The following is a 25971-nucleotide window of genomic DNA, read 5'->3' on the forward strand; positions in this document are numbered from 1 at the left end:
AGCCCAGACCAGAACCAAAATGGCGTCGAGCTCTCATATTTCGATCGATATACAATTATCGAAGGCTCTGATATGAGAATCGAAAGGGTCAGGACAATTTTACGACAATTTAGAACACTCTGGTAATCGATAAACTCGCATTTGAATGGGACAAAGGAAAAAAAAGTGTTGTATGCGCTTCTATGCTAAAACGATGGGAATACGAGGTCTCGAGGTGAAGATTTAATTCACCTGGAAATCACAGATGGCGCAGGGGGTCCCTCTGCAGTCAATTAGGGCCCCAGAAAGCATGAATCGAGAGGATTTCTGGAGTTTTACTTAGATTTCTTTATAATTATTGTACGAAAACGACAGGTGGAGTATGCCATTTGGTACAATACCCAATATAATTCGACCCAGCTGTCGATATAAAAACCAACGTCGGCAACGTAGGCATTTAGAAAAATCATCTTTATCTACGTCGAGCAAGTTCCTCGACGTGTTTCACTTCACCTTAAGCGTCGCGGCGTTAAAAGGACCGGCAGATTTACCGAGTCACTTTTCGCCGCACTTTCCCGCTGCTGGGTCGAACGTCTACTTTGGCCGGGAAAATACGGAAAATACGGAAAATATGGAAACTCCGGCAAAAGGCGGAAAAGGCGGAAAAGCCGGGGCATTAAGCGCGGCGCGCCATTCTTCGGGGCATTCTCGCGGGATTATCGCGCGGCAACGACCCGCGCGGGTTTTCGGTTGCGGAATCCCTTTTACCGATCCGCAGGCTGGGGCGGACTCGGCGAGAAGCCGTTCCCCGCCGTGCAAGAATGCCGCTTCCATTTCGCGCGAGAGCAAGGGTTAGCATTTCCGAGGGTCCCGGGGAAAGCGGAACGACTTCTCGGGAAAAATGAACTTTTCCAGGTCCAATTTCCCGGGGAAATTCCGGGGGAAATTCAGGGCGAACGAAACCCATGAAGACGCCGTAAACGCGGCCGGGAGCCTCGATTTTCCGCGCGGGGCCGAAACTGGAAACGGCGGGCGAGCAAGTGCTCGTAAATCCCGAAACTTCTCGATTAACTTCTCAGCGAGCGAGCTCGTCAGTTAGGGGTTCGGGAGCCTTTCTTCCCGAGGGAATCCCTCGCCACCTCCGCCAACGCTTGGACGCGACATACCGCGTCGTACACCCTAGCCCTCGTTTCCCTATGCTCGCGTTTACCCCGAGATTAAATCCAATTCCACCAGTTAAGGTGAAGTAAAACACGTCGAGGAACTTGCTCGACGTAGATAAAGAAGATTTTTCTAAATGCCTACGTTGCCGACGTTCGTTTTTATATTGACAGCTGGGTCGAATTATATTGGGTATTGTACCAAATGGCATACTCCACCTGTCGTTTTCGTACAATAATTATAAAGAAATCTAAGTAAAACTCCAGAAATCCTCTGGATTCATGCTTTATGGGGCCCTAATTGACTGCAGAGGGACCCCCTGCGCCATCTGTGATTTCCAGGTCAATTAAATTTTCACTCCGAGACCTCGTATTACCATCGTTTTGGCATAGAAGCGCATACAACACTTTCTTTGCCTTTATCCCGTTCAAATGCGAGTTTATCGATTACCAGAGTGTTCTAAATTGTCGTAAAATTGTCCTGACCCTTTCGATCCTCATATCAGAGCCTTCGATAATTGTATATTGATCGAAATATGAGAGCTCGACGCGATTTTGGTTCTGGTCTGGGCTGAATTAAAAGATTTTGTTTAAAAATCCAAATCTTGAATGTGTCAGGACAATTCTTAGATGATCAGGAGGGATGTGTCGAAGTGTCGGACAGTTTGGTCTAATACCCTCAAAAAAAAAGTGTTGTATTCGAATCGACTGATTTGAAGGGGGTTTCACTTCACCTTAAGTATACGAATTTCGTTTTAATTTCGCCTCGTAAAGAATACCTAGAGCCCCGACCGGGCGATATATCAGGGCATAAGTATGATTAACACCGACCGACACCGTTCAAATTGTGTATTAAGCCGTTGGAGTAAATCATTCCAGAGTAACGCGTGGTGGACGCGACATTACTCGGCTCGGGCTCGCAATAGGTCGTTACTCATTCTCGCGTTTACCCCGGCACGACAGCGACGGCCCGAGTGGAATTCGCATAAACGCCGCAGCCGCTGAATACGAGCCACCGGGCATACACGTGACCGAGTGACCGACGGCCAGGTTTTCGTCGAGGGATATTAAACGGTCCCCGATAAAACCAGCGTCGAGTCGACCGCGAACGCGGAGACGCGGTGTAGGTACAAAAAGTGGGTAGAAACCCAACCGAGGGAAAAAATATTACACCGGCACTCGGAAGGCTCCGTGGCGTCGAGGCCAAGGAATCGATCGTTCCGTAACCAATACCTCCCGCGTCCTTTCAGCGGCGACTCAAGTCCAGGGTTGCCGAAAAAAGGCACACCTCGAGGAGTCGAAAGTCCAGTCGTCGAAAAACTCCGGATCGATCGCCGCGTCCTCGAGGACTTTCTCCCGTAGAGGAAACTCTCGCGGCGAAAACTCGTCCTAGCGGCTCTTCCCGAGGAAAAAACCCGGTCCCGGTGATATTTCACGGGGCAACAATTATTTACGTCGGCGCCCTCGCGAGCCAGTGCCCCGCCGGCATTAGGCGGCGCTCGGCCGCGTTTAAGAGGCGTCAGACCCTCGGGAATAATTCATATTCGCCCGCGCCGAGTGGTTTTCCTCCGGGCCGCGGTTGGAAAATCCTCAAACGGCAGAGAGCACGGAAAGAGGGGGTGGAAAATGCGAGCGAAGTGTGGGACGAGCGCGGAAACCGAGAACACCGAATGTAGCGCGAACGGAGGTGTCCGATATTCAGAGTCCTCTCGAGCCCGGCCACCGGAAGTAGTTCGTCAGACGGAGGAAACGGAGTCGTGCCGGGGTCTCGTCGTTTTTCCCGATGAATTTTCGACAAAGGTTGGGATACGAGGCGATCGTTTCCGGTCGGGATGGATTATATGTGCCCGTAATTATGAAAGTGGTCCAAGTGAAAATTGAAAAAAAATGAGTTTATCAGTTATTTCACGCCACATTATTTCAAACTAAATTAATTCAATGTAATTTCGAAACAAAAAATATATGACTTAGACCACTTTCATAATTATGGGCACATATATGGGACTGGCCTAGGTGTGCTACCGGTGGAATCGCTCGATGCGGGGACGTTCTAACCTCAACCGAATAAAGCGCACGTGGTGCTTACCAAATGTCCCGCGAAGGTCGTCGCGGGTCGGCATAAAAATGGAGGAGGACGCCCGATGACGCACCCCAGCCAAGGACGACCCGCAGGGATTCCAGTCGCGTCGGCGGCACTCGGGGAGGATCTTCGCAAGGGCCACGTGGCGACGCGCGACAGCTCCGTCTCTTAGCGCGTTCGGCACGCTAGTGAGGCGCCGCGAGAACCGCGAGGTCCGCCAGCCGCGGAGCGCGCTCTCCCCTCCACCGCCTCCCGCTTTCCGGTGGAGCCGGCCCGGCGATTGGCTGCGTCTTGTCGAAGCCGCGCGCTGATTGGTCCGCCGGGGTCACCGGCGGTGGAAACTCGCTCGGCGACCGCTCGACCGGTGGTCGGGCCTCCTCAGTAGCCGCCAAAGCCACGCTTCCAATTGGTCGGATCCCATGGAGCCTCGCTCCAATTGGCCCTCTCCCGCTCGGTAATACGACGCGGTGTTTACCGAAAGTTACGGAACGCTGCGTCGCGGATCTTGCCGATTACGCGTTTACGCGTGGCACTTGGGCTAGTTATGATGGATTATTCGAACGCGGAAGCGCGTAAACGATGGCGAAATCCTGCCGGCGGTTATTATGCCCACGGTTCGTCGATTTCAGCTCGGGACGGCTTTCACGGTGGCTCGTATCGCGGAAAGAGAAGTAGACTGTAACGATTACAACGTTTTACGCTTTTGCTCGAGCGTACTAGTAGAAAAACTAAATATACTCGAGTAACGACAAATAGAAGCGGGGCAGGGAACGCGAGCGGATTGAAAGTAGCGTACATCCAGGAGGACATTTCCCCGGCGGGTTTTACCGCTGCCAGACAAAGTGTTCGAAAATAAGACCGCCCCGGGAAAAGTTATAAAATCCCGAGAAAGGCTCCCATCCGCCCGGAGACGCGTCGAAAGTTCCATCCAATCGGGACGGCCACCTGCTCCCAATTTCCGATGGAGCCGAGCCCTCAAAAGCGAGACACCTTCGATGACGAGCTCATGCTTTCCCTCTCGACTGTCCCCGAAATCGCGTTTTTTTCAATCTCCCCGATTTTGGCCAGAATGGTCGGCATCGATCGGATCCGCTCGAATTCACCGCCCGAAAGTAAATTGGTCGAACCAATCAGCGATTGGATCGGCCCGAACGAAGTTGCCAAAAGGAAGGGGGGTTGAAACCGGTGCACTTGGCGCGAGGGTCGAAAACACCATCCCCGGGTCGAATATTCCCCTCGCGGGAGATTTTACCGCTCCAAGGCGAAGTATACGAAATAAGAGCGCCTCGGGGAAAGTTTTAAAATCCCGGGGAAAGCTTCCATCCGCCTCGCGACGCGTCGAAAGTTCCGCCCAATCGGGACGACCAGCTGTTACCAATTTCCGATGGAGCCGAGCCCTCAAAAACGGGGACTTCCGCCGGCTAACTCGCACCCTCCCTCTATCTCCCGATCCTCTCGGGCCGCGAATCCCCTCGAGATATTGAATCAATGGAACTGTGGCGAACATTCGTTCCGACTGTCAGAAGCACATTCGGCCGGTTATCGATAAGATATTGGAAAGTGTACGGGAAGGTGGCGGGGTCGGGTGCGCGCCACCGGATCGGGGCCCTTATAGGTCGCCGCCGGCTCCAACGGAAAGCGGCCCTTTCTCGTCCTCCCCGGGCGCTTTCCAATAGTCCGGCGTTAAGGTGAAGTGAAACCCTTCAAATCAGTCGATTCGAATACAACACTTTTTATTAAGGGTATTACACCAAACTGTCCGAAACTTTGACACATCACTCCTGATCATCTAAGAATTGTCCTGAGACAGGTTCAAAATTTTGATTTTTTAACAAAATTTCTTAACTCAGCCCAGACCAGAACCAAAATGGCGTCGAGCTCTCATATTTCGATCGATATACAATTATCGAAGGCTCTGATATGAATGAATCGAAAGGGTTAGGACATTTTTACGACAATTTAGAACACTCTGGTAATCGATAAACTCGCATTTGAACAGGATAAGGGCAAAAAAAGAGTTGTATGCGCTTCTATGCTAATACGATGGTAATACGGGGTCTCGGAGTGAAAATTTAATTGACCTGGAAATCACAGATGGCGCAGGGGATCCATCTGCAGTCAATTGGGGCCCTAGAAAGCTTGAATCCAGTGGATTTCTGGAGTTTTACTTCGATTTCTTGATATTTATTCTACGAAAACGACAGGTGGAGTATGCCATTTGATACAATACACAATATAATTCGACCCAGCTGTCAATATAAAAACCAACGGCGGCAACGTAGGCATTTAGAAAAATCTTCATTATCGACGTTGTTCAAGTTCTTCGACGTGTTTCACTTCACCTTAACTGGGAACTCGTTAGTCGCACTTCCGGCGAGGGTCTCATACCTCGGGCAAAGTGCGACTTTAAATGCGAGGTTCAATGGCGCCTCGAAGGAAAATTCAGGAAAATCTCTGCAGATGTCGAATCTCGAGGGGCCCAAGGCCACCGCGGATCGCGCGGGATGTTCGGCGTGTTTACGAGGATTCTGCGGAAATTTTAGTGGGCCATAAGTCCCGGACTCGCGAGGTTTGCTAGTGACGCGTCGGTATAAGGACCGGTCGCTCGCGTGATAACGCCGAGGATTTATCGCGGCGGAGGCGCGCCAACCGGACCGGCCAATGGGAGCGCCGCTCCAGGGGAAGGCACCGGAGATAAGCTTTACGAGTCTATTTTGAAGACGAGTTTCTTGACTCGAGCGCCGTCCCCTCTCCTGCGGCACCGATAAGCCGATAACGCCTCGCGGATGGAGTCGTTGTCGCGATCGCGGGAGGTGTCGGTCTCTGGAGGACGACGACAATGGAGCGAGATTATTTTTAAGGCCGGAACTTACGAGAAGTCCCGATTAGATACACGTAAAACGGATCACAACCAGCAAATCGATCGATCGGAAACCGTGACCCCTGCCGCGATACGTCCTCGCGAAAGTACCCTCGCGTTTTGGGGCAAACTATTTTCCCGAAAGTCGGGATGGGGAAATTTTGCGGGAAAATTTCACTCGGCGAATCGGGAGCGCTCTCCGCGAGAAGCCTCCCGCATTTAGCGCGGGTTCCTCAATTAGAAGCCGAACGAAAGAGCGGAAACGACGGAGTCCGAGGGTCGCGAGAGAAAAGTACCGGGAGAGAGAGGGAGGAACGGCGGGAGGCGAGGAACGCGAAAAATGGAGAAACCGGGCGCGCAATCGTCATTATGGAGGCACCATTTAATTACGACGTCGCGCTGGAGGACGAAAAATTTCTCACTCTCTGTAAACCCGGCCTCCGAAATTTCGGCGGGGGGAGAAAACGAGGATAGGGGTGGCCCGGTAACGACGTCGCCGACGAGGTCTCGTCGACGAGCCTCGAAGAGGATCCGACGAAGCCGACCACGCGCTCGTCGCGAGGTCCTCCAAAGCTCGTTGTCCCCGGAGTGCACCTCGTAATCGCCGACATGGGCAAACTAGGCAAAACGACTCGTATCGTATTAAGGTGAAGTAAAACACGTCGAGGAACTTGAACAACGTCGACAAAGAAGATTTTTCTAAATGCCTACGTTGCCGACGTTCGTTTTTATATTAACAGCTGGGTCGAATTACATTGAATATTGTACCAAATGGCATACTCCACCTGTCGTTTTCGTAGAATAAATATCAAGAAATCGAAGTCAAACTCCAGAAATCCACTGGATTCGAGCTTTCTAGGGCCCCAATTGACTGCAGATGGATCCCCTGCGCCATCTGTGATTTCCAGGTGAATTAAATTTTCACTCCGAGACCCCGTATTACCATCGTATTAGCATAGAAGCGCATACAACTCTTTTTTTGCCCTTATCCCGTTCAAATGCGAGTTTATCGATTACCAGAGTGTTCTAAATTGTCGTAAAATTGTCCTGACCCTTTCGATTCTCATATCAGAGCCTTCGATAATTGTATATCGATCGAAATATGAGAGCTCGACGCCATTTTGGTTCTGGTCTGGGCTGAGTTAAGAAATTTTGTTAAAAAATCAAAATTTTGAACGTGTCAGGACAATTCTTAGATGATCAGATGTGTGTCAAAGTTTCGGACAGTTTGGTCTAATACCCTTAAAAAAAAAGTGTTGTATTCGAATCGACTGATTTGAAGGGTGTTTCACTTCACCTTAACTCCGGTACGTATTACGGGACAAATCCGAGTCTGGGTGGAGGCGCGAAAGCGTCGCCGCGTTCCGGATCGACTCGACGATCGCCTTGACACGGATCCGACCGGCCGCGATTCGAAGCAATACGGAGCGATACGAGCATCGCCGGCAACTTGACAATTGATTCCTCGAGACTCCTGCAGTCTGCCCGAGACTTCCCCTGGATTAGTTCCCCTACCCGCGAGGTATCGAATCCGCCCTCTTCCGGGGTCCCGTCTCCCATTTTTAATTTGCCACGCCTCAAAGAGAATCGACCGCAACGTTTTATGGAAATTCGACAAGGTATCTCGCCGGAGCGAAGTTCCTCGCCCGAAGGAGGAATCGGTTCGCCCGATCGAACGAAACGCGGCCTCGCTCGACGTTTCGACGAGTATTTCGCAAGCGCGATTTCCATCGGGCGCCTCCACTTTCCGGGCCCTCGCAGCGTATCGGAATTTCGCCGGACGAACCGGCCCCGGAAGTATTCCCCAGGCATCTCGCAAAGGGCTGACGAGCTCGGACTCGAAGAGCAACGGGGGATCTGCCCTGGGAAATTCCACTTCTTTTTTCTTTTCCCATCCGCTCGTTCTTCCATCTCCTCTGCATCGCGCATCTCGCATTCGGATGTACGTATCTCCCGTTCTCTGGCACGGACTCTCCTCCCCGTAATACCGTTTATATACAGCGCGCAGGAATTGCATATTCCCCCTTTGCATAAAACCTCATTTTCCTTTTATACGTCCGAGGGATCGCGTAAAGTAGGCATTCCGAAAACCGCCACCTCGAAAGACGTTTCCGGGAGTCTCGCCCTGGAAATTCATCCTAATGGAAATCGAGGAGCTTTGCCGAGGTGCGTCGGGCCACCGCCACTTAATTATTGAATACTAATTTACCGCGATGTAATTGCTAGTCCTCTGTCAGCGGGTGTCGCGCGGGATGCGTAATTGTAAGCTGTATACTGTAGCTAATGGCCTGCCAATAGGCACAGGACCGGGATAGGTTAAATTAGTTATACGCTGCGGCCAAATCGCGCCACCGTGCGTGGAGTCGCTACCGCGGAATCTTCGACCACCGTCGGCGTGCGGGAATTATGACGAAGGGAGCATCTCCCTCGGGGAGGTTGGAAAATTGAGACGCGGGTAAAGACCACTTTCGGAATTCCTCTCATGTACGCGTAAACATCTTGCTAAAAATTCTGCAACGGAAGGACTCATTCCGTCTCGACTCGACAGGGGACATCCTCGACCTCGCCGAGGAGAACCTCCGAGGAATCGAGTCGACCTCGCTACATAAGTCGACCACGATAATTCCAATCGGCATCCATTGTGTCTCGGTATCGCGGCGTCACTTATACGAGTCCCGCGGAGTCGATAACGCGGAATTTCTTCAGTTCCAAACAGGGGGGAGCCGCGAGTATCGAAGGCAGTAAGAATCGATTTCCCGTAACTTCCCGAAATTCCCCCGGGAGGCCGATCACGTATCATGGCGATGGCTCGGACGAAAGGAGGCCCCGGTATGAATTTCATCGTCAGCGTTTCCGTTTCGGGAATTCTTATCGCGGCACATTGCGTAAGGGAGGCGCTCACCGCATTTGACCCCCGTCCTGAGTGTCGTATAAATCCTGAAATAATATTTCATCGGACCGTAACGCCGGTCAGGTAATAATTTCCTTTGAAGCGCATACAACACTTTTTTGCCTTTGTCCCATTCAAATGCGAGTTTATCGATTACCAGAGTGTTCTAAATTGTCGTAAAATTGTCCTGACCCTTTCGATTCTCATATCAGAGCCTTCGATAATTGTATATTGATCGAAATATGTGAGAGCTCGACGCCATTTTGGTTCTGGTCTGAGCTGAATTAAAAAATATTCTTTAAAAATCCAAATCTTGAATGTGTCAGGACAATTCTTAGATGATCAGGAGGGATGTGTCAAAATTTCGGACAGTTTGGTCTAATACCCTTAAAAAAAAGTGTTGTATTCGTATCGACTGATTTGAAGGGGGTTTCACTTCACCTTAACCTCTCCGTCACCCTCCCCTGGGTCTCTGGCACTCCATCCGAGGTTCGTCGACCCGGGAATTACGAATGCTCGCCCTTTCGTTCGATCGGCCCTTCCTTGTCCTCCGGTCGTCCGTGCCCTCCCTTTGGCTCTCCGCGTCTCGTCTTCCCTGGCCGACCACCAATCGCCGTCCCTTTCGACCGCGTCGAGGTCGGCGACGCGAGGACGATCCCTTTCGACCGCTCGAGGCTCTCGGGTTTGTTCACTCGAAAATCAGTGAAAACGATTTCCTTCGGGGAGTACCGGTTGCCTTTGATTTCATTTGATAAACAACGACGCGATTCGGTACCTGGGAACGGTCGGCCTAAAATTCCAGGAAAGTTTCGGTGATTTCCAACGATTTCTGCTCCCGATTTTCCGAGTGAATAACCCCTCGATGCCCCGAGACCCTTCACCGACTCGATCGAGCGTCTCCGAAATGATGTAAATCCTGGGAAACTTCGCCGGACGAGAACCGATGATTTTTTATACGACCGCGGGGCGAGTTAGGCGCTCGCCGGCGGAACTCACGCGGAGAGGTTGCGGCCGGCCGGACTCCAGGGCTTGCGTCGACCTCCCCGAAAATTCCCCCGGGGCGCGGTTAATCTCTTCGAAGTTCAGAAATCGGTCCGACGAGGTAGTCGTCGAGGACGCCCGAGGAGACCGAAATTTCGATCATGCGCCGCCCGTCAACTGCAGCGTCTCTCCTTCGAGATCGCCGGGCGATGGTCCGGAGAAATTAATGCGGCCTCTTCCGCTCGGCTCGTCATTTCATATTTAGACCCGACACGACCGCCAGTCATCGTTCCCCGTGGAAAGCCCGATAACGGGCCGCAACAATGTTCCGCCACGAGAGGAGGTCCTCGAGGTCCCCGGTGGCGGAGGGAGATAAAACCGTCGTCCAATTCAGCGTTTTCTGAAGCGGCGATACCCTCTTCTCGCTCCGATAGAAACAAAAAATGGACCGAAAAAGACCGTATACGGATCCGCGCGACCCGCGGCGACGACGCGCTCTCGAATGTTGAGTGTTTTTTATGACCTAATGACTCCGATTTTGTTCATTTTTAAATATGTTATAGAGGACTCAAATCTAAGGGACCCGTGTTTTTTTTTTTATCGGCGGATAAACACTTTTAGGGGATGAAATCAGGCTTCAAGGTTGGCCGTGCAAGAGAGTGAGTTGGCTGTTTCATATAGAAGTACTCGCTCGATTTTCATGAAACAACCGTCAAAATGTAGGGAATGAAGAATTATGAAACATGCATATGGAATTTTTCGAAAAAATTCATTTTTAAGGGGTGAGCCACCCCTTTGAATACTTCTTTTACCCCTTACGCGAGCAGTAATTGTTCTATCCAAATGAAACTTTCTTTGTATTGTTCTGGTCTATAAATTAACCAAGTTTCATTTGAATAGAGCAATTACTGCTCGCGTAAGGGGTAAAGGAAGTATTCAAAGGGGTGGCTCACCCCTTAAAAATGAATTTTTTCGAAAAATTCCAAATGCATGTTTCATAATTCTTCGTTCCCTACATTTTGACGGTTGTTTCATGAAAATCGGTCGAGTGCTATATGAAACAGCCAACTCACCCCCTTGCACGGCCAACCTTGAAGCCTGATTTCACCCCCTAAAAGTGTTTATACGCCGATAAAAAAAAACACGGGTCCCTTAGATTTTAGTCCTCTATATCATATTTAAAAATGAACAAAATCGGGGGGAGGGGACACCTCAGGTACCTTCCTTGTCAGCGGAAGCCGCCTCTTTTGCGAGCCGCGGATCGCGCGCCTCGAGTTTCCGCGGCAAATTGCGCGGACTGGCCGTCGCGGAATGGAAGCAAATCCCGGGGGGGGATCGGCGCGATCGTAAATTCGATATACCGAGGACTAACGAGTGGTCGGGTCGCACGGTCGAATAAATCGCGAGGTCGCGAATCGGGGGTCGTCGTCGCCGGCGATCGGCGGATTTAATGCCGACAGCCGTCGGGTCTGATAAATTCGATATTCTCCCGGCCGGCGGGAATAAAATTGATATCGGCAATCCTCCCGGCTGGCCGGGCGGATTCGATATATCGGGTCGAAAAGCGCAGAGCCGCGCCCCGATGCGCTAACCGTAAACAAGATCCCCGAGTGACTGCAAACGAGACGGGGAGGTCCATCTCCGTCCTCCACCGGATACTTTCGGAGACAATAATTCCTGAGAGCGTATTTATTCGAGGAAAGCCGGAGGCGATGCACTTCCGGAGCGCCGTTGCTTTGCAACCTTAAAAAAGACCTCAAAGGCCGATCTCGGCCGGACCCCCCTGGGATAATTCCCCGTCATCGAAAGGCGTCGTCGCGTTTACTTTTACTTATGATTTATTTCCCGGGAAGGGGAGTTCGAGGGGGGTCCGGAGTTTCTCGGGGCACCGGGTGTCGACGGGCCACCTCGGGAAACGCGAGGTTGATGAAGCGCCGAGTGGAGTATTACAAGGTTTAGGACGCCCTCAAGGGGTTTATATCGGTCGTAAGGTGGACTCTCGCCCGATCCGACGGAATTAAAAAGTTTACGCGCGTGTGCCCGGGCGGGGATGCGCGAGCTTTTTTTATCGCGGTCCCTTTAAGGGTGCGAGGTTTTATCGAGCCGCGCCCATTGGAGCTCGCCGGATCCACCGGAAATATGGAACGCGCGAGAGGGGGGAAATTTTTGTAATCGGGGATCCGAGGGAAAGAGCTCGTCGAGAGAGATGGAGGGAGCTAAAAGGGCACCTTCCTCGTCGAAAGCCGCTCTCTCGGGGCGCAATAATGGCAGCTAGACGTAAATCGGAGTTAACGCGCCGATCAAAGCTGAAAGAGCTTTAACGAATTTCCGGAACACCGCGCGCTCTCTCTCTCTCCTCGGCCGAGCTTCTGGCGGCGGTCGTTACCGTCGACCGAGGACGAGGTGACAAAAGGAGACCCTTTTATCCGAGGAGGCCAAAGACGGGCGAGACGAGAGATTTTAAAACCCTTGGGTCAACGTCCGGTCGAAATCCTTTCGCGAAAAAAAGGACGAAGCTCGAAAAGAGCGTTGATACCCCGGGGAGAAACACCGTAGGAATTTACCCGGCCGGGTACGGGGGTGGAGGCGAATATCGCTCGACCAGGGGTGAGGCTAACTTTTCCGCTCGACTTTTTCATTTGTCCCCGTTCGTCTCTATACCTAGCGGAAGGAAAGAAAATATCGGGAAAAATACCGAGGATCGAGGACCGGCAAGAATTCGGCGCCTCCACTTTTATTAACCATCGCAATCGCGTTAATCACCGATCTCTGCAATATCGCGCGTGCCTTCCAACGTCGTTATCCGCTCGTATGTCACCGTTATCGATAGCGACCCGAGGAATGAAAATTGGACTTCTTGTGTCGCGAAGGACCCTCGAGGGGTTATCAATCCGAGAGCGTGATTGCGGACGATCCGCCCGCGAGTGGATTATCTTACGAGAGTTATCACGAGGAAAAACGTCGGGGGACAAGCTCGCGTGATATCGAGAGGCCTCAAGATCGAGGAGGCCGTTAACGACCGACTTCGATAAGGCACCGATCGTCCTGGTCTCCTCGAGCTCGTAGGCGCGTACATAAATCGGCGCACGAGGTGCAAGGAAAATTTCTCCCTGAAATCGCCCGCGAAGTCTTATCTCTAATGTTAGGATAATTCATCGTAAACTTACCTTCGGCCGTCGCTGTGAAATTCGACTCGCTCTTGCGAGTGGTCACCACACTTCGTAGCCCGGAGGCGCCTCCACGGAAACGAGCAGCGGAAGGGCGTCCCGATCGAAATGCCGATTCCACGTGGAAAAGGCCGGGAAATACCGTGAAGGATTCGCGAAACGTCGGCGAATGGCAAACCTTGCCATCTCGCCACCCCGGTCCATGCGGGAGCGCAAACATTTATTTATCATCGCGACGATAAATCGCCGGGCGGACAAATGAAACGTCTCCTCCCGGACAGCGTCGACGCCCGTCGTATACCCGGGGAAAAGCGACCGAGCAGTGGCGGTTTTCCATTCCCCTCGGATTTTCTCCGACCGGGGGCGAGAACCGCGCGGCAAAAAACCCCAGACGATATCCGCCGGTTCTTTGACGCGCCGCGGAAAATCCGCCGCTCCTCTCCCCCTCGGCGGGGCGAAAAGGGCGTCGTTCTCATCGGCCGTTGATTTCCCTCGACTTTTAGGAGGGAAAACTCGCTCGATGGGGGGTCGATCGCCGACGGAATCCCCGGTCGTCCGCTCGCGAAGACCACTCGAGACCTCGTCGACGCGAGGAACGAGAGAAACGCCGAAGGGTCTCGGGGAAAAAAGGGGGCGACAGAAGGATCGCGAGCTTTCCCGCCGGTAAATAAACCTTAGACGGAGAAGCCTCCGAGGGAGTTCCCCGCGAAACGAGGCCCCGCTTTATGAAAGGAGAAACGGCGCACCGAAAAGGCGCGGGAGGGCCGGAGGGGGGGATGGAGTTTCGCGAATCGGTGAAAAGAGCCCTCGGCCGCGCGGAGGGATTCCGCGCCCATATTTAGCGCGGATTGCGCGCGCTAAATATGGATTCGCCTCGAAACGGAGCGCGGGTCGGACGGCGGGAATAACTGGGAAACGGCCTACCGAGTCGCGTCTTATTTCCCCGGTAATCGATACCTTCGCCACGCGGCCTTAAGGTGAAGTGAAACACGTCGAGGAACTTGGTCAACGTCGATAAAGAAGATTTTTCTAAATGCTTACGTTGCCGACGTTGGTTTTTATATTGACAGCTGTGTCGAATTATATTGGATATTGTACCAAATGGCGTACACCATATGTCGTTTCCGTATAATAATTATAAAGAAATCAAAGTAAAACTCCAGAAATCCTCTAGATTCATGCTTCCTGGGGCCCTAATTGACTGCAGAGGGACCCCCTGCGCTATCTGTGATTTCCAGGTGAATTAAATTTTCACTCCGACACCTGGTATTACCATCGTTTTGGCATAGAAGCGCATGAAACACTTTTTTGCCTTTATCCCGTTCAAATGCGAGTTTATCGATTACCAGAGTGTTCTAAATTGTCGTAAAATTGTCCCGACCCTTTCGATTCTCATATCAGAGCCTTCGATAATTGTATACTGATCGAAATATGAGAGCGCGACGCCATTTTGGTTCTGGTCTGGGCGGAGTTAAAAAATTAAAAAAAAAATATCCAAATTTTGAATGTGTCAGGACAATTCTTAGATGATCAGGAGTGACGTGTCAAAGTTTCGAACAGTTTGGTCTAATATCCTTAAAAAAAAGTGTTGTATTCGAATCGACTGATTTGAAAGGGGTTCCACTTCACCTTAAAGGACTCGGCGATAAATATGGCCGCGGAAATCGGGAAACCAGAGCCCGCCCGACTTTTGATAACCCTCGCGGGGGGAACATCAATCCGGGGTGGAGTCGATAGATCGGGTTGCCGGTAACGCGCGATCGCGTACCGACGGGACCTTTGTGCAGGATTAATTAGCACCCGGTATAATTAGACTCGGCTGGAGCGAGCCATGGCGAATATCGATGGCGACGCGGCTCGGCCCGTAAAACGATCCGACCATTGAACGGCTTCCAGGTCCCGAGTAATTGCCGGCTCCCCTACCTTCCGCGAGCGGCGAGTCCGTGCACCTACGAACACCTACGGCCGACCTCCGACCCCGCCCCGAGCTCGAGCTCAAGTTCGAGTTCGAGTTCGAGTTCGAGTTCGAGTTCGAGTTCCCGGGGAAATTTACGAATCTCCGAACCGGAGTCTGTCCGGGAAACCGGGTGGAGGGGAGCGACCCGACAATTGCGGCGATCTCGCGGCCGCGAGAGATAAACCCGTCGTCGAGGGGGACCGCGACTCTCTTTTTCTGGAAAATCCCTTCCATCGGGATGGCCCGACCATCGGATCGGCGAAATCGCGGCGGATTCGATTCGACCGACGAAAAGGGCCGCGCAAATCGGAATCGAATGCAAATTTAATGGGAATTGCCGGCCGGCCATAATCCGGCGCGATGGAGTTGCCCACCCCGAGATGTTCGGCCCCTTAATTGACTCGATTGGGAATTCCCATTTCGGGGCGAAGGGAAAGGGATCAACAAGTAACGAGATCCGCGACTCTCCCCCCTCGCGTCTTCGGTCGGTTTCTTTTTTCCCCTTCGCGTTATCGGCGCGCGCTAAACGCTCGCCAACGGGACGAACGATAGCGATCCCATTCACGGAGGTTTTCGCCGCAAATAGGCGCTCTTTATTCACGACGCGACCTCGACTCGTTATTTATAACGGCGCCGTATTCCTTTTTTTAAGGCACCCCCACGAGTAACGACCGTTGCCGCGGACTTTTAATACGGAGTTGTTTTTCTCCCGAGGACAAGCAACGCGGCGGGGTATCGATTTCTGACGGGGCGAGACGCGCGTCCCCTCCACCGGCTTTTAGTTTATTTATTTTCCCCGTGAATCCTCCGGACGTGCTCGATTAAATAACGAACGAATGCCGGGAAAACTTCGGCCGCCTCGGGGATCGCCCGGTGCGCCGATCCGTCCGCGATGGAAAAGATGTTTTATCGCCCTTCCTATTATCGCCCGCTTCCCACTGTTTGCGTTACATCAGCTATTTAAATGGAACGTAAACATCTTAGTGCCACTTGAATTCAAAGCTTGGATAGTTCCAACCGAGCGAAGGTCGAGTGCGCGGAGCGGGATCGACGTCGAAAGAAGCGAGAATACATCGCGCGCGAGGTTTCGTGCAAACGTTTCGTGATATTTTTAACGCGGGGTCCGAATGCCGGTCCGCGTATTAAACGAAAACACGCGACGATCGCTGGCAAGGCATCTCGCGGAAGAAAGTACTCGCTCCTTTTCCATTTCTTCGGGAGGATCGACGCCTCGTGATTTTTCGACTCCTCTCCCGTAAGGGCCACTGAACTCCGACGAAACGTCGAAATCGTCCCCTGGGTTTTCCTTCCCGAGGCGCCATCCGACGGCGAAACGAGAAACCTGCAATTTCGGCCGTCGGGATACCGGAGTGCGCGTGGCGCCGCCGGTGGCGCCATCCGTGAAGATTTCGAGGAACTACGGAGCGAACCGCGTCGGCAAGTAGGAGCGCCGCGCGGAGGCGTCACCCTTGGGGGCCGTTTATCGGCTAAAGTACTCCCTAATTGCTAATAATTAGCTTAAATTGAAGGTTACGAGGGGACAAGCAAGCGCCGAGCGTCGTTCCACGCGATGCACAGGGGACCGGCCGACCAGTCGGCCGCCTGCATTACCGATCAACGACCAATGAGAACGCCGGATTCCCGCCGGCGCGTCCTGGCTGCACCCCGAGGGAGCGCCAATTCCTCGCTGGCTCCGATTTAGACCGCTAATTGTTTTGTTTTTGCGTGGAACTCTCTCGAGATGTAATAAAATTAGAGCGCCCGGGCACGCGAATCGACGTGCCGAAATTGCGAGCGATCTGCTCCCTCCCATTTTTCGCATTCGTCCTTTTACCCGCCCGGGTGCAACCCTGACTCATTAGCTCGGCCGCGAGGGGACGGTCGTTCCCATATAAATTGCGAGAAACGAATAATTGCGCGGAATGTCGACGAGCTGAAAACATTGCTCGACTCCTTGGTAAACGATATGGTTCGAGACTCACCTCCGATGTCGGCACGAACGCGCTGGGTCCGTCGAAGGCAGGTTCCGGCACCGGAAGTCCCCGATCCTGCGGAGAAGAATCGATACGTGCGCTATTAATAACTCGAATATACATATTTATAGGTAAAAGTGAATCTTGCAAAAACATGTATTTATAGGAATCGAGCGGCGGGTACTGAATAGAAAACTGGTCTAGGAGGACCACCAACAGCCCGGCTAGCTCAGTCGGTAGAGCATGAGACTCTTAATCTCAGGGTCGTGGGTTCGAGCCCCACGTTGGGCGGATACATTTTTTGCATCTGAAACTTTTTTTTTCTTATCGCAAACCGAGTACCAGATCAAAGTATACCAACGGACGAACGCAAAGGGTCGAGGGAAAGGGCTCAGAAATTTGATTCGCATAAATATATGAAAAACGTGTCGACGATGCGATTCCGCTCCGAGGGCCTCCTCGCTGGGATCGTTCTAGCATAATTGCGATCCTTTTATTTTTCAATCGTCCGTTATTTCTCGAGGACGTTAACCAGGTCGCCGCGGACTCCTGCAACGATCCATCGGTAGCCTGCATACGTGGCTCGCGTGTCGGCATTAATAATTCATCGGAGGGTGCGAAAAAATGAGCAAACGCTCGGACTCGATCACGGCTCCTCCGATCGAACGTGACACCTCGGACTCCTTGAAATCCCTTCAAGGCTCGCTTCAAGGCCATCGGTTAAGATCCCGCCGTCGAGTTTAGCATGAAAAGCAACAAAAGAAAAAACGACAAAAAGTAGTTTGAAACATTAAAACGATCAATTATCCAATTAACTCGATCCGCCCGATCGCAATCACTTTCCAGTTCTCCGCCGCCGGCTTTTCCAGAGCATCGGGATAATAAACAATTATCGATCGCCGTCGTAGGAACAACAACGCGTATTTGCGCGGACCGGGAGGTAAAAACAAGCAGGGCCGAACGAAAGGAGGGCTCGTATTTTTGGCCACTCTTCGACAAGGCTCTTAAATCCCTCGTCAAAACAACTCCATTGAAATAACTCTCTCGAACTCTTAAAGCCGCGGCATGCCGAAGTGGACATCGGGCGAGATCGGCTATTTCGGGGAGTACTTCGGGCGCGCCTTCGGCGATTTTTTGCATTTTCAAATGACGGTAACGGGGACGGAGGGCCGCCGTCGAGCGAACCGATCGTTCGCTCGACAAAACCGAAAATCGAATCTTCTAGGAGATGGAGAAAAAAAAAAGATTCAATTCGGTCCTCCGGTGTAACGGAAGTGACCGAACAAAAAGCCACGCTCACCTTGACCATTTGCAGGATCTCGGCGCACTTGATCCTGACATTCTGGAAGGGACAATTGACGCTGAGCCTCAAAATAACCGGGAGATGGAGAGTCACCAGGCTGAGATATTTATTCGCCTGGGTTTGCCGAGGTCCGTCCAGGGCGTTACCCAAGTTGAGCATCCTGCCGACGTCGCCGGGGCTGACTTCCGGGCTCTCGAGGACCCTGTTGCTCTTCGGGGAAACGTCCTCGTCCTGGGACAGGGGACGTTTGATCTGACCGGCGCTGAACTTTCTGTCGCTCTCGGTATTCCGCAGATAGTCCTGCGGCACCTCCGGATGGAACTGGAGCTGCTCCGCCTTGATCTCCTCGTTGTCGTTGAACCCCAAGCACTCGGGGTCCTCCAGGTTCATGTTCTCGTTCTCGAATCCGTCGAGGGTATTGAAGACGACCCCATCGACGGAGGGCAGCTCGTCGTCGATGCCGGTTCCCTGGCTTCCCCGAGTCCGCCGCAGGTTGGAGAAGCCGAAATCCATGTTGGTCAGATTCCTCGCCACGTAGGCCGCGTTGCAGCCCTCGTAGTGCTCTCCGGTGAAGGGGGTCTTCCCGAGGGCGCCGAAGTTCTCGTCGAACTTGGGACTCTTCCCGTAGACCCTGGTGTCCGAGTCCGGCTCGTCGTCCTCCACCTTTTGCTTGGCGCCCTTGACTTTGACCGTCTTGACGTCCCTCGGGGCCCGGAACTTCTCCTCGTACTCGTTGAGCTGCTCGATGGAGGACGCCAGGAACTTCCTCTCGCTCTCGGTGGACGAGCCGAACCTCGACTCGTCCTTGGAGCGAGAATCCGAGTCCTTCGGCCGGAGGCATCTGGCCTCGAGGAGCTTCGAGTCCTTCCCCTCGTCCGAGGAGGCGGAGTGGCCGAACTTCTCGGCCCCTTCCGCGAGGAAGAGCCTCCTGTCGCCGGGGATCCCCAGGATGGCCTCGTTCCCGAACCGCCCGTCCACCGCGTCGAAGGACCCCGAGGAGAACCGGTCGCTCGGCTCCAGGCTGGCCTCCTTCGGGAAGGCCGGATGTTCCGTGACGCTCTGGGGGAAGAATCCTTCCGTCCGGAAGGTGTCCTGGAGCAGGGGACTCCTCGAGCCGTGGACGTTCTTCGGGGCCGACTTGGACGGCGACCTCTCCACGCTCATGTCGTACCTTGTCGCGAGACACGTCCATTTTAATTCAATCTTCTCCGAAACTTCCCCTCCAGCGGGGATTTACGAATTCTCGACTCGATATTTCAACGCTTTACCGACCGGCGAGTTTCGAAATAAATGGCGATCGCGGGTACCGCGAAGCCGATCGATAGGCTTCCGGTCGATAAAGCGTTATCCTCAGTCAAAACCAAGAGACCGCAATTGGAATGCTTCCTTGAATTATAGAAAATAATTTCCTTACGACCCATCTCCGGGACTGCCGACCTACATCATCGAGTCCTCGTCGTTAACTCTCGTCCTTTCGCCTCGGAGGACGGGAGTCGACTCACCTGCCGTCCTGGCCCTTGAACTTGCCGGGCTCGTTCGCGTTGTCCTCCATCTCCGAGGCGTCCTCCCATTGGTTAGGGCTGCCGACCCCCCCGAGCCATCCCTCCACCGTGGTCCTGGCCGCGGCCAGAGCGATGTTCCTGGCGGCTTCATCCCTCGCGCACAATGGCGCCAGGAACCTGCTCACCAGCTCCACCTCGCCGCCGGCCCCCGAACCTCCGCCGCTCGCCGAGCCGTTCCGCTCCTTGTACATCCCGGCCAATCGCGTGTCCGCTTTCCCTTGGACCCGGGGCCCGTCCGACCTCGAACGCCGATCTCGAGCCTTTCTCCTCGACCGGGGGACGATTGGCTCGACCCGAAGCGCGCGCTTTTCGACTCGACACCGTCACCGTGATCAACGCGGTCCGACCGATCGTAACGAGCATATGACTCGACTATATAATTATTTATATATTTATATATATATTTTTCCCTATAAACGTTTATACGGGACGAACGCGCGTACGTATAGATATTGTCCGGCCGGGGTAGATAAATTTATCTAGACATCGAAAGGCTAAAGAAATCTCGAGATCGGTTCCCCTGGTCGCCCGATTCAGAGGTTAAGTCTCGCGACTCGGTTACCTCGATTCTCGGCGCCGTGCTCAGCGCGAGGCCGGAAATTCCCCTGGAACCCTTCGAACGTATCGAGAGATGATAACAATATATTTTTTTTTTACCGATCTTCTCTCTCTCGGACGGCTCGCGAGATTCCCGCTTCCGAGGCGCGATCGACCCAGCGACGCGGCCTCGGGACACCGGCGCGATAAATTCGCGAGGGAGGCGAGCCTCGACCGATAACGCCGAGGGTATCGTCGCGGGTCGAGTTAGGACTCGGCCGAGACAAATTGACGCTAATTGCGCGAGATATCGATTACCGGGCGGACTAGCGTTTTCCTTACAACCGGGCCGGGACTCGTCGCGCTCTTGAGCATCGCCGAGGAGACTCCGGGCGGAATTTTCGACACCGCGGAAAAGGTCGACCCTCGAGGTGGATCGAAACTCGACGCGGCTCTTGAGACGGCCGATCGATTAGATTTCTTTTCCCCGCTTCGCTTCTCGCTTTCTTCGCCTCGGCGACCGCGCTTACATCGTTCGTTACATATTTACGAGGACCGGCCGCGAGTCGGTCTCCTCCGCCGTTTTTCCTCCCCGATTGCGATCACTAATCCTTCCTGCGGCACTGACGCGCCGGGTTTCGCGCCAACGCGGGGAACTTTCACGGCTCTCTTCGTTGCGTCAAGCTCCCGGGGGGCTTTGCCTCATTTCGTCGCGATCGGCGCTAGGAGAAGGGGTTTTTCGGACGATCGACGCCCCTCGACCCGGGGTGCGGTTCGGTGCGGCTCTCTGAAACAGAAAAGACGACGTCCACCGTTAAATCGAGTCGGGAGATGATTCCTAACGAATCGATCCCGTCGACGCAAAGAGTCCCGTTCGCTCGTGCACTTGGTGCGGGACTCTGCCGAGTATCGCGTCAAGGCGATATTTGCGCGGTCGCGGGGGTAACGACCGTCGAGGACCATCCGAGGCGAGGCTCGTCCTCTGGGGGTCGACGCCGAGTCGAGTACGCCGTCCGAAGCGATCGCCGTCCCCGCAACGATCCTCGGACGGCCTCCTCGCGGATCGAGAAGCGACCGTCGAGGACCTCCGAGGCGAGGCTCGTCCTCTGGGGGTCGACGCCGAGTGGAGTACGCCGTCCGAAGCGATCGCCGTCCCCGCAACGATCCTCGGACGGCCTCCTCGAGGATCGAGAAGCGACCGTCGAGGACCTCCAAGGCGAGGCTCGTCCTCTGGGGGTCGACGCCGAGGCGAGGCTCGTCCTCTGGGGGTCGACGCCGAGTGGAGTACGCCGTCCGAAGCGATCGCCGTCCCCGCGACGATCCTCGGACGGCCTCCTCGCGGATCGATAATATCGTTTCCGGTTACATCGGAAGGCCCCGACCATCCCGGCCTTCTTTCCCCGGAAGGGCGACAAACGTTCCGCGGAGGCGGAGAGGTCCCCCGCGCGTACCCGGAATCGGTTGACCCAGGACGCGGGTTACGCGTCGCGGCGCGCTCGGCGGTATAAACGCTCGTATACTTCGCGCGCTCCCAGGAAACGTCCACCGTCCGGGTATATCGGTGCGAGATCGATTACGGAACGCCTTGCGTAATCCTGACCTAAGAATACCGGGAGTTCGGTCTCGGACCGCGAGTCGTTATGCGCTTCTCCCCCGATCGGCGAGAGGATCGTCGGCCGGGAACGACGCTTCTCCCCATGGCGTCCCCATAGGGAGGCGCGTCCACCCTTGGAGTATCGACTCGCCGGCGATTACGGGCCGCTTTACGTAACCCCGGGCTAAGAATACCGCGAGTCGTGACTGACTCGCGGCGAGCGCACCTGGGGACACCTCGGAGGGCACCCGGAGGACCGCTGCCAGCCTGGGACGGAAAAAGCGAGGACCGAATCGGCGGAAGCGGATCGCCTCCCTCCCACCTCCCACTCCCCGCGATTGCGCGATTGAGTTTAGGAGGCGCGGTTCCGCGATCGATCGATCGCCGCGTGGGAGGCCTGGGTCAAGGTTGGCGGGGTCAAGGAATGGAAAGGTCGTGGAAAACTCGGGGGGAGAGCCCGGTGCCAAGTTGGGGGTGGCAGGGAGAGACGTGCCTTATCGTCCCTCCGGAGAACGCTTCCCCGGAACATCCTAGGGACTCTAGAAAATTGTCCGGAAAAATACCCGTTCCGGAAGTTCCTTTTCCTCTTTTCCGAGGGGATTCACTCCATGGGGCAGGTCGGCAGGCGGCGCGTCAGAGGATTTCCGCGGTCTCGGGTAAAGCCTTCGTTTCGAGGCGACGAGGGCGATCGTCGGTGCGCTTCGACGAGCCTCGTCCCGAGGCGAGGGAAGCCCACGAGGTCGGGCTTATCGATTCGCGCGGCAAACTCCACGCGGAGAGACGGCGGCCTCTCGGGGCTGCCCTCCGGAAAGGAAGAGTCACCTCCGTGGCGGATTTTAAAGGAGCACGTGCCTCGAAACGGCAAACCGCGGCGGTATTTCTTCAACGAGGCCCGCGTTCCTGTCCGTCCCCAGGAATTGTTAAAAAAGACGTCGACGTCGGTATTCCGCGGAGACGCGCGGTCGTCCTTTCCTCGCAAGGAGCCGCGGAGAGTCGCGGCGGGTCGTTGGCCTCTTGAAAAATGAGATCGGCGACGAAGCGTAATCGCCCCGCGTAGGTGGACGCGCGCGGCACGGTTTGCCCGCAAGCGGCGCGATTGCGTCAACGCCAGGACGGCATTGCGTCCGAGTCGCCTTCGCATATGGAGCGTCCTCGCGAAGACGCGGGTACCCCCCGGGGAATTTATAAAGGGACTCATAGGTGCGAGTCGCGATCTCCAGAAATCCGCGCGGATCCTCGCTCGCCTCCCCGAGAGGGGTCGGCCGCGGTCTCCGGTGTTGCGCAACGCGTCGCCGGGAAAGATCGCGAATAACGCGATCCTTCGCAATAAAGAGACGGCAACGGTTGAGAATAATAATACCGGGCCCGCGTCTCTCTCTCTCTCCGTCTCTCGAGCACTCGCGCGAGTACTCGCCGGGGGTTACGTGCACGTAGAGGCGCGGGCGAGCACGCACAAAGCGCGCGTCCACTTAGGTGGGCGTGCCAGATTGCGTAAACGCACGGCTTCTGTGTTATTGGCTAATTAGGAGGGATCGTGCTCCCATTACGCCTTTGTCCTCGGAGAGGTTCGCGGAAGGCGGTTAACGGCCCGCCGAGGGCCTCGCGGGTCGACCCGGGAAATCGATCGCGGAGGCCGGTCGCGACCTCGCCGGAGGTCGGACTCGATCCCCGAGGTCGCCGAGGTGCCGAGGAAACCAACGCGGGATTTCCGGGGGTCCCTTTCGCGGCGGATAGGTCGCCGTCTTCCGATGGAGTCGATCTTCGAGTCCCAGGGCGTCCTTCCGTCCGAGCTCGTCCAGGAGGTTCGGGCAGGTCCGGGACCGATCCGCGGCCGGGGATTAATTGGGGCAGAATCGCGTTGGAGCGGCGTTGTCTCCTCGTCGGGGCACGACCCGGGAGGAACGGTCAGGGTGGGCGAGCATCGATCCGCGTCCGCGGCCCCGTTGGCCGGAGGATTAGCCGGAGGAATTGATAGGGAGGCATCGCGTTACCTCGGATGCCTCGTCTCCCGGGACGACGGCTCGGTTCCCGGAGGAGTTCCCCCGAGAACCCACCCGGAACCTGCGTCGATCGTCGCGGGAATCCCGGATCCGGCCGTTCCGCGTCTCGCATCCGGACAATCCCGTTGGAGGGAGTTTCTTGCCGAGGACTTTTTCGGAAGGTCCCGAGCCGGCTCCGTCCGACCGGGAGAAAATTGATCGGCCAGGAAAGGAGAGGCCGGTGCAAGGTACGGCCGTGCGTGCGGACTGAATCTTTAATGGCGACCGTTCTCCGTTGCGGTCGCGCGTTAACGGAACGACGAGCCCTGGCCGGAAAACCTCCGCGACGGCGAGACGCCCGTCCGGAAGCGGAAACGCAATTCTCCTCGATTCCGAGTTCGGTCTCGCGGGGAGATGCGAATCGCCATCTCGAAATCTATGAAATCCTCGCGAACGGGAAAGAAAGCCGGTCGCGAGAAATTCCGCGACGAGGACCGGAATAAACGTCGTCCCGAAAGAATCGAAGAGAGCTCACGAGCCGATTTCCGCAATCTCGGGAGGCGTCCGTCCAGGAAACCGCGACCTGGCCCTCCGTCCTTGCGGGCGACTCGCGAGCCACTGACTCTTTGTCTTCCGCAAGGACGGTCCGAAACGCGCTCTCGTCACGACTAACGAGCGGTTCGAGGAATTTCGATGATTCACCAAGAGGCGCGATACTCACTCGCCGTTTACCTTGTACAATGGTCGGGGATTTTCGCGCTAGGACGAGCACGGTGATCGGTCGATCCAATTTTGCCGGCAAAATTGCTTGGCGACTCCCCCCGCCCCCGTCGATCCCACGTAACGCACCGCGATCGATGAGCGATCGATGATTCCTTCAACGCGAAGATTCCCGAAAAATCCACGGAAATTGGAAAAATCCCCAAAGGGGTCGAAGGACCGCAGGGTCGATCCAATTTTGCCGGCAAAATTGCTTGGCGACTCCCCCCGCCCCCGTCGATCCCACGTAACGCACCGCGATCGATGAGCGATCGATGATTCCTTCAACGCGAAGATTCCCGAAAAATGCACGGAAATTGGAAAAATCCCCAAAGGGGTCGAAGGACCGCAGGGTGAAATCGTCCACCCCTCCTCGGTGGGGGAGGATCGTGAGAGCGCTCGGCCGATAAGGTCGTCCCCGCCTGCGATGGAAAGGTTACCGACGAGCGAGAGCCGGCGAGCATTCGTGAGAAGTCGGGATTTTTTCCCCGGCGAGGGAGGAGGAGAGGGAGAAGGAGACCGACGGGATGGGCGCGCACGGCCAGGGAGTAGCTCCAGGTACGGCGAGCTCTCGCTCTCGGAGAAGGGTCGCCAAGATCTCATGTAAATCACGAGACGTAACGGCCTCTGCCTATTTACTCCGAGCAACGGGGGCCCGACGCGCTTAGCCGGCTTTCCATTGCGCATGCGCGCACACTCGCGCCGCCCGGTCTCCGATGGATCTCCCGATAGCCTCGCACCTGCTCGATGCGTCGCCCCGACCCCCCGAATCTAGAGTTCGAAAATTCTCGGTAACATTAAATTGGAGAAGGTAACTGTGAAACATACCGTAAGTTACCGGGAACAGTGAGAATTTAAGAGAACGTTAATTTTGTTATTTATACTTTAGGTTTCTTCGTTTAAATAACTTTTTTTTCTTTTCAATCAACCTCAAAGTTCAAGCTAAAGAGTAATAATTACTATTAGAAAATATTGATTATAGGGTGGTATTTAATTCCAGCTAAAAATATTCACGTATGTACGACTTCACGGAAAACTCCATGCCATTTGTTTCAAACGAACTGATATTTCATTCTGCGACGAAGCGTATGGGAGGTTTTGATTGGCTACGGAGAACGTACAACGGAAACTCCCCTCTACGATGTTTCTCTATAGCTAATCGAAACCTCTCGTTCGCTCTGTTGAAAAAT

The 25971-nt window shown here is 54.5% G+C and overlaps 1 protein-coding gene and 1 non-coding gene across 2 annotated transcripts in view; one reads left to right on the forward strand and one right to left on the reverse strand.

Moving 5' to 3' along the window:
* LOC105697586 overlaps window positions 1-21232 on the reverse strand; it is a 38822-nt gene extending 17590 nt beyond the window's left edge. The window contains exons 1-3 of the mRNA XM_023432561.1: window positions 19853-21232; window positions 18348-19521; window positions 17057-17122 (exon numbers count right to left, since the gene is read on the reverse strand). Of these exons, the coding sequence (XP_023288329.1) occupies window positions 17057-17122; window positions 18348-19521; window positions 19853-20103 (1491 nt within the window). The 5' untranslated portion in view covers window positions 20104-21232. The remainder of the gene's footprint in view (window positions 1-17056; window positions 17123-18347; window positions 19522-19852) is intronic.
* On the forward strand, window positions 17266-17338 carry Trnak-cuu. The gene has a single exon. It is a non-coding gene; the product is annotated as a tRNA-Lys (tRNA).
* Window positions 21233-25971: the final 4739 nt, after the last annotated feature.

This window comes from Orussus abietinus, unplaced genomic scaffold (genome assembly GCF_000612105.2).
Source record: "Orussus abietinus isolate OABI.00-Male unplaced genomic scaffold, Oabi_2.0 scaffold25, whole genome shotgun sequence".
Classification (NCBI taxonomy): domain Eukaryota; kingdom Metazoa; phylum Arthropoda; class Insecta; order Hymenoptera; family Orussidae; genus Orussus; species Orussus abietinus.